General features: G+C 50.6%; 1 protein-coding gene across 1 annotated transcript in view; it reads right to left on the reverse strand.

Moving 5' to 3' along the window:
* Positions 1–13751, reverse strand: part of LOC130132152 (uncharacterized) — a 68420-nt gene that overhangs the window by 45612 nt on the left and 9057 nt on the right. The window contains exons 2-3 of the mRNA XM_056301743.1: positions 10634–12142; positions 9788–10096 (exon numbers count right to left, since the gene is read on the reverse strand). Coding sequence (XP_056157718.1) covers positions 9788–10096; positions 10634–12142 — 1818 coding nt within the window. The remainder of the gene's footprint in view (positions 1–9787; positions 10097–10633; positions 12143–13751) is intronic.

Consider the following 13751-nt stretch of genomic DNA (forward strand, 5'->3'; position numbering starts at 1 on the left):
ACACACACACACACACACACACACACACACACACACACACACACACACAAGCCATGGTGTCATCACCTACACGCATGCTGGGGTTTCCCAATTTAGCTCCCTATGTAATGATCTTGATTGTGAGATATGCTGTCACCACAATTAGTTAATGGCTGTCAAACTGGACAGAATTGTACTCATCTGGTCCCAAATCCTCTCACTAATCTTCTCTTGAACCAAGGCTAATCCCGTATTCGCATCGCTGGCAGCTACTGACCATGATGACAGTTGTCAAAAGTGTTAAAGAAAGCAAAAGGAGTTTCCCTCTCGTTTTGCTTTTCTTTTCTTTTTTTTAAGGTTCAGCCAACAGCTGAAAAGCACTCCTTCGCACTTTAGCACTCAGGCTAATCCCTCTGTTTCTGTCCCATCTGGTTGCTTTAGTTCAGATTTTTTTGCCTTATCTGTGAATGCCCATGCTAGCATTAAGCAACCATCTGTGGCTGTGTTTCATTGGCCCGTCTCACGGCGCGGGAGCTGGTTTTTAAATACATGCATTGGCAGGGTTAACCCCAAATGGAACACAGTTGATTGGTTTGTGCGCGTGTGTGTGTGTGTGTGTGTGTGTGTGAGAGAGAGAGAGAGAGCGAGAGAGAGAGAGAGAAGCTCTGTGTGGGTGTGTACAAACTCATAGGAAGTGTGAGTGTGAGTATGTTTAGAGTTCTGCACAAATGAGAAAAGGGCAATGGTGGTCCTGAAATACTGAGGACCTCAACACTGTTGTCAGAAGACCAGCCAACCATGAACAGGTGTGACACAAACCAAATGAGCTGCATTCACAAGTCCTCACTGAACACGTCCACACACCTATGTCTGCCTCCAGTTCCGCAGCCTTTCAACACACAGGACGCCATTTTAACTTCTTGCTATTCAACATGTCAAAAAAAGTTTACTAAGTATGTGGCAATGGAAGACCGACCTCCTCCTTGTTCTATCATTTTACCTCTCACTTATTTTATGTGTTGTTCCAAAAGGATCATAGAAGAAACGAAAACTAGATGTATTTTGTCAAAGAGGAGAGAAGAAATGAAAACAAAAAACTGACACAGAATAAAAATAAAAAAGTAAAAATACTGCTGGATAGATAAATAACTCATTACAGCTAATATTTGCGCAGCTAATCATAGTCAAGATATGGAGTTCTATATTTTTTGTTATCCCAGTCTAAGGGTGTTTTCATAATTTTTGATCAAAAGTATGTTTTCCCATAGCAGTGAACTCTGTTTCAAGTCATATTAAGGAATTTCAGGCCCGCATCAGCATTAATCCACGTATTACACTCAAAACTGCATTTTATCATTCTATTCACGTTCAGAGATAAGTCAATCTGATTTGTGCTCCCCATTAATGTCATTGGCTGGCTGTGATGAAACCATAGTCGGCAATTTATAAAGTGAATACGGGAGTTCTTCTAAAAGGACAGACATAAACACGCATACAGCTTGTTTCTCTCCCATTTTCTTCCTGACATAAAGCTCAACTGTCATGAAGATAAAAAGGGCCTTTTTATGTATAGATGATACTTTCACTCACCAAAAATCTAGGCCAACTCATCTCGTTTTTTTTATACCTACCTATAAAAAAGTAAGATAGTGTTGAATGTTACTGATATACACACAGGTACTGAAAGCCAGCAGTTGGATGTAGGACTGCAACTACCAACTATTTTGATAATTGATTACTCTGTCGATTATTTCTTCAATTAACTGATGAATCGAATAAAAACACAATGAAAAAAATCCATCATTTGATTAAAAAAACAGGATATTACTCCAAATTGACAATATTAACACAAATAATAGACCTAAATGTATTCTATACAACATGTCCAAAGGATGTGCTTTTTTTAATATTCAAAGAAAGTTGAATCAATTCATCTGAACACGTTTATTGAGAGAAATGTTTCATCACTCATCTAAGTGACATCTTCAGTCTCAACTGACTGCAGGTATCCATCCTCAAACAATACAGTGACATAAGGACTGAAACCAACGATCAGTTCATATGCATTTATGGGCGTGACTATTAACTAGAGTTACAATGGCCATGTGTACTATTCACAGAGGATTTGGGAATGTCTGCAATCACACCATTGTAAGATGGCCACAGACATACTCTTAGTGCCCCCGCCGGTTCAGGGATGGTCGTTCCCTCTTCACATAGATGGCTTCTTTCAGCACCGTGTATAGAGAGTCTGGCCATTCTTTGATCTTTGCAACATGTGCTGTGATTGGCTGAGAGCCTGTCACGTGCTTGACAGGCGCCATGTTGCCTACCAATGTCTGGCTCTATCATCATGACGTTTCAACGATTTTTCCTGCGTTTCCAGCCCATTTCTCGCCGATTTGTAGCAGTTGAAGGAGAAATGGTGTGTTGTGCGGTTTGGGGCTGTTCCGTTCGGCCGGGACAAGGCCTTATGATGCATCGATTTCCACAAGATGCACAAAGGAGGGCAGTTTGGACCGCGAAGATTCGCAGGCTGGGCTGGTCCCCCTCATCTTACTTGTACTCGGTGAGTTCATTTCAGTGTTTACGACTTTTCGATAAACTAACTGCCCTAGAGCAATCCGAGAGTCTGTAAGGTATGGATTTGTGGAAATCAGTTACTATATAGCACAAGCCATGTATAACCGTTGACAGAAATCAGGCAAATGTAAACAGTGTCAGATTGTCATATGGGATGGACGGGTTGAGTGACAGGCCTGAGCCAAGGCAGTGTGTGGGTAGTGATGAGATAAACTACACAAGAGCCCCGATACAGAACTGACGCTGCACTGGGTAAACCTTGAAACAGGTAGGCCTAATATTTCTCGTGTCCCTGATATTTTTGCTCATTATCATTCACTAGTAGCCTAACCCAGCCGCTGAGGATGCACAAGCCAGTGCATCCTTAGTGCCGGTCCCAAGCCCGGACAAATGGGGAGGGTTGCGTCAGGAAGGGCATCCGGCGTAAAATCTTTGCCAAATCAAATATGCGGATCATAAATAAGACTTACATACCGGATCGGTCGAGGCCCGGGTTACCAACGACCGCCACCGGTACTGTTAACCAGCAGGGCGTCGGTGGAAACTATGCTACTGTTGGGCAAAGGAGAAGGAGAGGGGGAAAGCATGTCCAGAGGCAGCTAGAGAGGAGGAAGGGTAGGCATGTGGAGGTGAGAGTTGGAACTTTGAATGTTGGCACTATGACTGGTAAAGGGAGAGAGCTGGCTGACATGATGGAAAGAAGAAAGGTAGGCATACTGTGTGTGCAAGAGACCAGGTGGAAGGGGAGTAAGGCCAGGAGTATCGGAGGTGGGTTCAAACTCTTCTACCATGGTGTGAATGGGAGGAGTAATGGGGTAGGGGTAATTCTGAAGGAAGAGTATGTCAAGAGCATGCTGGAGGTGAAGAGAGTGTCAGACAGAGTGATGAGTATGAAGCTGGAAATTGAAGGTTTATTGCTGAATGTTATCAGCGCATATGCCCCGCAAGTTGGGTGTGAGATGGATGAAAAAGAAGAATTCTGGAATGAGTTGGACGACATGGTGGAGAGGGTACCCAAGGAGGAGAGAGTGGTGATTGGAGCGGACTTCAATGGACATGTTGGTGAAGGGAACAGAGGTGATGAGGAGGTGATGGGAAGGTATGGAGTCAAGAAGAGAAATGTGGAAGGACAGATGGTGGTGGATTTTGCGAAAAGGATGGAAATGGCTGTGGTGAATACATATTTCAAGAAGAGGGAGGAAGACAGGGTGATGTACAAGAGTGGAGGAAAGTGCACACAGGTGGACTATATCTTATGTAGAAGGCGCCATCTAAAAGGGATTGGAGACTGCAAGGTGGTGACAGGGGAGAACGTAGCTAGGCAGCATCGGATGTTGGTCTGTAGGATGACTTTGGAGACCAAGAAGAGGAAGCGATCAAAGACACAGCTGAAGATCAAATGGTGGAAGTTGAAGAAGGACGACTGTTGTGTGGAGTTCAGGCAGGAGTTAAGACAGGCACTGGGTGGTAGTGAAGAGTTGCCAGATGGCTGGAAAACCATTGCAGAAATAGTGAGGGAGACAGCTAGGAAGGTACTTGGTGTGTCATCAGGACAGAGGAAGGAAGACAAGGAGACTTGGTGGTGGAATGAGGAAGTACAGCAAATTATACAGAGGAAAAGGTTGGCAAAGAAGAAGTGGGATAGTAAGAGAGATGAAGAAAGTAGACAGGAGTACAAGGAGATGCAGCGTAAAGCAAAGAGAGAGGTGGCAAAGGCAAAGGAAAAGGCGTATGGTGAGTTGTATGACAGATTAGACACTAAGGAAGGAGAAAAGGACTTGTACCGATTGGCTAGACAGAGGGACCAAGCTGCAAAGGATGTGCAGCAAGTTAGGGCGATCAAGGATAGAGATGGAAATGTGCTGACAAGCGAGGAGAGTGTGCTAAGAAGGTGGAAGGAATACTTTGAGGGGCTGATGAATGAAGAAAATGAGGGAGAGAGAAGGTTGGATGATGTAGGGATAGTGAATCAGGAAGTTCAGCGGATTAGTAAGGAGGAAGTGAGGGCAGCTATGAAGAGGATGAAGAGTGGAAAGGCAGTTGGTCCTGATGACATACCTGTGGAGGCATGGAGATGTTTAGGAGAGATGGCAGTGGAGTTTTTAACTAGATTGTTTAACACAATCCTGGAAAGTGAGAGGATGCCTGAGGAGTGGAGAAGAAGCATACTGGTGCCGATTTTCAAGAACAAGGGCGATGTGCAGAACTGTAACAACTACAGAGGTATAAAGTTGATCAGCCACAGCATGAAGATTTGGGAAAGAGTAATAGAAGCTAGGTTAAGAGGAAAGGTGACGATCAGCGAGCAGCAGTATGGTTTCATGCCACGAAAGAACACCACAGATGCGATGTTTGCTTTGAGAATGTTGATTGAGAAGTATAGAGAAGGCCAGAAAGAGTTGCATTGTGTCTTTGTAAATTTAGAGAAAGCTTATGACAGAGTGCCGAGAGAGGAGGTGTGGTATTGTATGAGGAAGTCAGGAGTTGCAGAGAAGTATGTAGGAGTGGAGCAGGATACGTATGAGGGAAGTGTGACAATGGTGAGGTGTGCGGTTGGAATGACAGATGGGTTCAAGGTGGAGGTGGGATTACATCAAGGATCGGCTCTTAGCCCTTTCTTGTTTGCAATGGTGATGGACAGGTTGACGGACAAGATCAGGCAGGAGTCTCCATGGACGATGATGTTCGCGGATGACATTGTGATCTGTAGCGAGAGTAGGGTGCAGGTTGAGGAGAGCCTGGAGAGGTGGAGGTATGCACTGGAGAGAAGAGGAATGAAAGTCAGTAGGAGCAAGACGGAATGCCTATGTGTGAATGAGAGAGACGACAGTGGAATGGTCAGGATGCAAGGAGTGGAGGTGACAAAGGCATTTGAGTTTAAATACTTGGGGTCAACTGTCCAAAGTAACGGGGAGTGCAGTAGAGAGGTGAAAAAGAGAGTGCAGGCAGGTTGGAGTGGGTGCAGAAGAGTGTCAGGAGTGATTTGCGACAGAAGGGTATCAGCAAGAGTTAAAGGGAAAGTTTACAAGATGGTTGTGAGACCAGCTATGTTATATGGTTTGGAGACAGTGGCACTGACGAAAAGACAGGAGGCGGAGCTGGAGGTGGCAGAGTTGAAGATGCTAAGATTTTCACTGGGAGTAACGAAGAAGGGCAGGATTAGGAACGATTATATTAGAGGGACCGCTCAGGTTGGACGGTTTGGAGACAAAGCAAGAGAGGCAAGATTGAGATGGCTTGGACATGTGTGGAGGAGAGATGCTGAGTATATTGGGAGAAGGATGCTGAATATGGAGCTGCCAGGGAAGAGGAGAAGAGGAAGGCCAAAGAGGAGGTTTATGGATGTGGTGAGGGAAGACATGCAGGTGGCTGGTGTGACAGAGGAAGACGCAGAAGACAGGAAGAAATGGAAACGGATGATCCGCTGTGGCGACCCCTAACGGGAGCAGCCGAAAGTAGTAGTAGATCATTCACTAGTAGCCTACTGAACATTGCAAAATGTGTAATACTGGTACTGATCACCAATTTATTCACCACACCAGTAATGTAGTGGATAAAAACTAAAGTCTCTGGAGTAAATTCTTTGGGTTGAAATCTACACGTATGCAGCAGAGACCCCTGCTCAGTGCCTGCGACTGTGTTAAGATCGCTGGTGGGTTTCTACCTGATCTCATCACCTTCATCATGGACTGAAAAAGTGAAACACGTTATTACCATAGCCCCTGCTCCTGATCTGTGTTAAACCACCTACTCTGACTACTGGTACGCAATGATATAAAAAAAAATGTCTGGTTCTCTGAGCTTGAGAGATCGTGAAGTGAGAGTGATTTTGAATAGTGCACACATGGGGCTGCCTACCAGGCAATATGGTGCCCGTCTAGCCAGTTAGCCAAACTCTCTACACACGACGCTGGCTTCTTTGACACCCCCCCCCTGTTCAGACCACAAACCAGCGTTCCTCCCCATCAAGGATGTGCACACCCTCATCCTTGAAAGAGCGGCCACTGGCCTGTAGATGGGTGTAGACTGCAGTCCTGGCCTGACGTGTTCGCTCTTCTGTGTTGTGCCATCCTCTTGAGGCCAGCGTCTGTTTAGTTTCCCCAATGTACATGTCACGGCAATCCTCCTGGCACTTAACAGCGTACACGATATTGCTGTTTTTGCCGGGAGACTCGAACCTTGGCGTGGACCAGTTTCTGGGGCAGCGTGTTTTGGGGTTTGAAAGCAACTGGGAAAATACGCCTATCGACTTTTCCCGACACTCCTGCCACATACGGAATCACCACTAGTTTACGCTTAGGCACAAAAACCGGTATCGTTTACATTACGTGAATGGATCTGGGCTGTTAAAATAATAATAAACCACAAATAAAAAAGAAAAACGTAAGATACAAAGTGTTACGCTTTGTTAACTCAAATAGCTCTAGCAGTGTAGACTACTAATAAAACACGTTAGTCCCTTGCTATCGGGTCTGACCCTTTAGCCGAGCGGTTTGTGACGTCGCCTTGTGACGCAGTACACCCCGTATCGAATCCCGCACCGGGCAAGAAAATAACCGGCTACAGCAGTAACTCTCTCTCTCTCTCTCTCTCTCTCTCTTCAGGAACTTTGCGTTGCAATGTAAAAATGTTAGCATGTCCGAATGCTCCTGGCTAAGGCTAGCTCTTCATGGGAGCAACCACCGGCTATTAGATAAACGAGAAGAACTGGTGTGAGACGAACGAGTCCTCACCTCAAACCGCAACGCGTGCCATGGGTCTAAACTGGCTTAATTAACAAAGATTGTGTCGTGACTTACCCCGCTGTGGAGCCCCGGCCCTTCGTCCATGGCGCCATCGTGTTTCGTGTCAGGTGTAACCGTGGTGCTCACGAGCTATTCAAGGTCGGTTTTACGTAGTTTGCGGCTAACACACTTTTCACTCGAATTTAACATGAAACGCCAGTTGATTCTGCTCGAACACGCCTCCGCCGTGTTTCAAATATTGTTTTTTTCTTGAAGTGACGTAGCCAGCTCCGCGACACAGCGCGCACCAACAACACTCACGTACGTAAACGCAAAATTATAAAAGTTACCCTGCCCTGTCACGTGAAGAGAACTCAAGCGTCAGCGTTTGAATACAAATCAGCGCATGCGCGAAGTTCGTTTTTTTTTTTTTGGCGGGTCTGACGGACAATAAAGTTGTCCGCTGTTTCACACGTATGGAAGTGTCCGAGTGTAAGTGTACGAAAACGCCACATGGTGTCAGAAGTAAAGTCGTTAGTGAGCAAGTGTGTGCATCGCTATGGCAAAGTCTCCCCCTCCGGATACGCTGGACTCCACAAAGCCTGCCAGCTGGCCGGACTGGAAGCAAAGGCTTTCACAGTAGAGGGGCGACTAAGCTACACGAGGAGGCGGAAGGAGTGCAGGTCAGTGCGTTGATATTGTCGCGGTTTTTCTATAGCCCGGATAACTATGGATGGAGGCGGGGACTTTTAGGTGCGACAAACCGGGCTTCACCACCGTTAGCTAGATAGCTGCGCCAATGCTAGGGCTAGCCTGCTAGTTAGCTAGTTAGCCGTGTGCTAATGGGTTAGCAAGCTCACCTTGGGACCAGGGCTGGTGATGGAACAGGGCGGCTGAGCTCTAGGCGGGGCGGGAGATGGATGGCTGCTCTCCGGGGTGCGTGTCTCTCTCTCTCTCTGTACTCTGGCTCCGGTGTGACCGGGTGAATGTCTCTCTCAGTCTCTCTGGGGAAGCTCTCGGGGGTAGTCAGCTAGCTACAGGTACCGAGGCAGTCTGCTGCTAACACTACCACTGCTAGCCACCGTATCTACTGTCTAGCCCAGGATACGCTAGGTTTCCCTGCTCTATCCCACGCTAAGGTGACAGTCTACGATATGGTTACTAAACAGTTCTGGCGCTTTGTCTCTCCCGCGGTGTCTAATATAGTTGCGTCTGTGACAGCGCGAGCTAACCTGTGATTGGTCCTCTAGCTGCACGAGCCCAGTGCAACATTCCAAGTACATCCTCAGGCATTTCCCACTACACTGCCCCCCTCCAGCACTGTTGAGTCCCTTCAACATAAATGAACAACAGACTACAAAGATCAGTCTGATTAATCTAACACGATAAACGGGACAGAACACCCGCGAAATGAACTAGGCCCGGAACAAAGGGCGTCAAACAAATGTGGGTGGTCGCTATCCATACTGGACTCTTGTGACTAGCCTAGTAACCCCCAAGTCAACTAGTCACGTCCGTCAAAGTTAGTCTAGGAGCCAGGCGGGCCTCCGGACTGGCCGGCCCCGTCTGGTGGTGTACGGGAGATGGGACTCAGCGGCGTCGGCTTCGTCTCCTTCTGGGTCAGGGGCGTTGGACTGCCCGCCCGGAGCACAGGCTGCTGTCCCACGACGTTGGGTGATTGTCGACTCGCCTGAAGAGTAGCTGGCAGCAGTGTGTTGGAGCGGCTGGAACCGAGCCGGGGAGCCTGGTGTGCTGGGTCCTCCATCGTCGTTTGCGTGGAACAGGTCCTCCAGCCGGAGATCAAGGTCTTCATCGATCTCCTCCTGCTCTGTCACTCCTTCGTACTCCTCTGTTCTCTGCGCCCCCGGCTCCTCCATGTCAGCAGCGGGAGGACCTCCTTCAGGTGTTTCCTGCGGCCCTATGGCTGGTGCTGGAGCAGACAACAGAGCATGGCGCCTCCGCTGAATCCAGACCGGCACGTCGTCTGAGAGGTAGGGTAGCAGTCGATCGTGGTGGAGGACTCTCTCCTTACGACCTTCCTGGACTCTGTACAAGACGTCTCCCATCTTCTCTGTGATGAGGCCGGGACCTCTCCACCGTGGCTTCAACTTTGGAGATTGACCCTTCTTCCTGGTGTCGTCCCGGACATACACTAGATCTCCAGGGTGAAATGTGCGTTGTCGAGCACGTAGGTCGTGGTCCTTCTTGTTCCTGAGCTGGGCAGCACGGAGATGCTGGCGCGCCACTTCGTGGGTGTCCCGCATGTTCGCCTCCAGGTCAGCAACGTACTCGGCTGGGGAAGTGCGATGAACGTTGGCTTCCTGCACCCTCAGGGTGAGTCCTTGCGGCTGGTTGACTTCTCGCCCAAGCATCATCCGGTTTGGTGTGTAACCCGTACAGGCATGGGGTGAGCTGCGGTAAGCCCCGGCGAGGAGGTGGAGGTGTTGGTCCCACTCGCTCTGGTGTTTCCCCACGTAACAGCGGATCATTTGCAGGAGAGTTCGGTTGAACCTCTCGACTTGACCATTCGACGCAGGATGGTAGGGGGTCGTTCTGGTCTTGGCCACCTGGAGAAGTTCACAGAGCTCACGAAACAGGGCACTCTCGAAGTTGCGTCCCTGGTCTGTGTGGATCTCCAGGGGTACTCCAAACCTGGAGAGGAACTCCTGTAGCAGCTTCTGAGCGGTGATCTCTGCAGTTTGCTCGGGGATCGGGGCCACCTCCACCCAGCGCGTGAACTGGTCCACCATCACAAGGATGTATCGGTTCTCCATCTTGGATACTGGGAGCGGTCCAACCACGTCGATGTGAACCCTGTCCATAGGAGCGCCGGCCTGGTACATCTGCAAGGCAGCTCTGCCTGTTCTTCCAGAGGATTTACACGCCTGACATTCAGGACAGCGTCGGACGAACTGGTTCACACTGTCAGTCAGACCAACCCAGTAGAACTCTCTGCGAACTCGATGGTAGGTCTTCTCACGGCCCAAGTGACCGGACCGCAGGGCGCAGTGACACAAACGTAGGACCTCTTCTTGGAGCGCTGTTGGAACAATGAGACGGAGGATGGATGGCGTGTCAGCTCCTTCGTCCCAGCGGTAGTACAGGACTCCATTTCGCCTTTCTACTTGCGTCCAGACCAACCAGTACTTCCGTGCAGCAGGTCCTTCCAGCGCCATCTCCTCCTGTGACGGTAGCTTCCCCTCATCCTTCCACTGGTGCAACTTCGCTAGCACGGCGTCTCCCCTCTGGCGCTCCGCTAGCTCGTTGGTCGAATACTGGGCCAACCAGTTGATAGCAGGTGGTTCACTCTCTTCAGCACCATTCTGATGTTCATTGACAGGTTGTGACATCGTTAGGCCTCCTGCCTCTCCTCCTGGAGCCGATGGTGGAACGCCCTCTTCTGCCGCTCCGGAGGTGTTCTCTTCCGAGTCAGTTCGACGGATCGCTAGCGGGACCACATCATCCACATCGTCGCTGAACCTTGCCCAATGGTGGTGTTCACGGTGACAGTAGGAGCAACCTCCACAAGGCAGCGAGTCCAGACTCTCCCCAGCATGATAGCAGTCACAGGCGGGTTTGGGTGACCTGGACAGCGCGTCCGCGTTGCTGTGCTTGACTCCTGGCCGGTGTTCGATTTTGAAGTCGTACTGGCTCAGCTCCTCGATCCACCTCGCCAGCTGGCCTTCTGGGCTCTTGAACCGAAACAGCCAAATCAAACTGTTATGGTCCGTCCGGATGATGAACGACCGGCCCAACAGGTAGTGGCGAAACTGCCGTGTGAAGCGGACTACAGCCAGAAGCTCTCGGCGTGTGACGCAGTATCGCTGCTGTGTGCTTTGCAGATGTGCACTGGCGTAGGCTATGACCTTTTCTTCTCCTGCTTGCATCTGTGACAGGACAGCTCCGACGCATGTGTTGGACGCGTCAGTGTCGAGCAGAAACAGTCCATCTCGAGTGGGGTATGCCAGAAGAGGTGCCGTGGTGAGTCTTGCCTTTAACTCCTCGAAGGCTACTTGTTGTGTGTCGCCCCACTTAAACTCCTCCCCCTTTTTCTGAAGTTCGTAGAGGGGGCTGCACAGATGGGCAAATCCTCGCACAAACCGTCTGTAGTAGTTACACAAGCCGAGAAAAGCCTGGAGCTCAGTGAGGTTTCTTGGGGTCCTCCAGTCGTTCACAGACTTCACAAGCTCCGGGTTCGGGCTGACTCCGTCTCCGCTCACGACATGCCCCAAGAACAGGACCTCCCTCCGCAGCAGGTGGCATTTAGATGGCTTGAGTTTGAGACCGTACGCCAGGATGCGCTCCAAGACCTTCCCCAGGCTCTGCAGACCCTCTTCGACTCCACGCCCCAGCACAATGATGTCGTCGAGGTATACAAGCAGGTGTCTCCACTGTAACCCTCTCAACACCACCTCCATCGCACGTTGAAATGTGCCGGGCGCATTGCACAGCCCGAAGGGCATTCGGGTGTACTCGAACAGCCCATAGCGTGTTATAAAGGCTGTCTTTCCACGATCATCCGGGTGCACTCCAATCTGCCAATATCCACTTTGCATATCTAAAGTCGAGAATACAGTGGCCCCCTCGAGGGTGTCCAGACACTCTTCGATCCGCGGCAGTGGATATGCATCTTTGAGAGTCAGGTCGTTGAGTCTTCTATAATCTATGCACCACCGCACACCTCTGTCCTTCTTTCTAACTAACACCACTGGAGAGGCCCATTCCGAAGTGGATGGTGTAATCACTCCGGCCTCTAGCATGCTCTTCAGGTGCCGCTCCTTTTCTTGTTGAAAGCCCAGGGGCGTGCGCCGAGCCGGTTGTCGGACAGGTTGGCCTTCGCTAGTGTTGATTCGGTGCTGGACCGCATCGAAGCGCCCCAGGTCCGCGTCACTGGCCGCGAACACGCCCTGGTGTTCAATCAGGAGTTGTTGCAGGGCCCTCCGCTGATCCTCATCCAACCCTTCACTGGCGGACTCATACAGGGATGACAGATGGTCGGGCAGACCCATAGTTGGTGACGACTCCATCCGTCGGACTGTGGCTGGTTCATTTTTTCGGCTCATGTCGTCCTCTTGTGGGGCCTGAAGCTCCTCTTCCGCCTCCACTAGCACGCCGAGGCAGGCTCCTTTCTTCAGCCTAACTTCTTTCGGCATCAGGTTACACAGTCGCACAGGGACGTGTGGGGCAACGTTGACCAACACACTGCCAGATGAAACTCCCTCGGTGAGGCCAGCAGGCTCCAGGACGGCGGAGATACCTGCCTTGGGGCTTTCCACCACACCCCAGACGTCCTGCTCGCTCTCCGCTGATAGTGTCAAAGAGTCCTGCAGCAGTACGCGAGAGACGGCGTACTCCCCCACGGACGTACCCACGATAACTGTGGCCACTGGCTCCCCTTCGACGTAGACCTGGCCTCCCCCGGATACAGTGACATGAGCGGCCAACATGAGATCTAGGCCCAGGAGGAAGGGGTCGCGGATGGGCGCGACGAACACATCCCATTCGATGGTCTTGGGGCCCAAGCGGATGGTCACCCTATACTTCGGGGTTTCAGCCATGTCTTTACCCTCTTCAGCGTTACGCAGAATGGCGATTCCGACGCTCGGCTGGTCGGCCAGATTTAATCGTTGGAATGTGTCTCGGGACATCACCGTGGCTTCGGCCCCTGTGTCAACGATGCACTTCAGCTGCAGGCTGTTCACGGTGATGGGAATGACGAGACTGGGTCCATTCCCCGAGGCTCGGCCGAGATTGACTGATGGCTGCTCGCTGACCTTCCTCGGAGCCCTCGGGCTTGGTGACCGTGAGTTACACTCTCGCTTGAAATGGCCCTCCTCTCCACACTGGTAACAGGTCCCTTTGCTGCGGGAACTTGGGCTCGGGGACCGCTGCGCGCGTTGCCCCGTGTGCGCGTAGGTAGCCCGCTCAAGCGTCCTTCCCCGTTCCACTCCTACTTGTTCTTTGGCCATGTACCGCTCAATGTTTAAGAGCACCTTGTTAATGTTGTCGATGCCACTGGCCAGGGTCTTGAGCTCGGGGGTGCTCATGCTGTCTCCTACCGGCGGAGGACTTGGAGAGCTATCGCGACGCCGCTCGTCTTCCCATGCTACTCGCCGGATTCTCCCTTTTCCTTCAACCTCTCGCCCCAGCGTCGCTTTAAAGTCATACTCGCGTGCCTCAACCTTCCTGATTGCTTCAGCTAGTGTTTTGGGTTCTGCCCCCAGGACTTCATACGCGATGTTTTGGTTCTTCAGCCCGCGCAGAAAGGCTTCTGCAGCGTAGGCCTCCTGCAGTGTAACACCAACCTGCGGGTATGCCAGTGTGACAAGTCTCCTCACTTCCTCGCCAAACTCATAGAGGGTCATCTCTCTGGCCTGCTTAACCTCGCTGAGTTTACGGCGCGCAGTTCCCTCAGGCAGCTCTTTACCGTAGCGGCGGCGTAACTGGGTGATGAGCGCGTGGTAG

Source organism: Lampris incognitus, chromosome 2, assembly GCF_029633865.1.
Source record: "Lampris incognitus isolate fLamInc1 chromosome 2, fLamInc1.hap2, whole genome shotgun sequence".
In the NCBI taxonomy this organism is placed as follows: domain Eukaryota; kingdom Metazoa; phylum Chordata; class Actinopteri; order Lampriformes; family Lampridae; genus Lampris; species Lampris incognitus.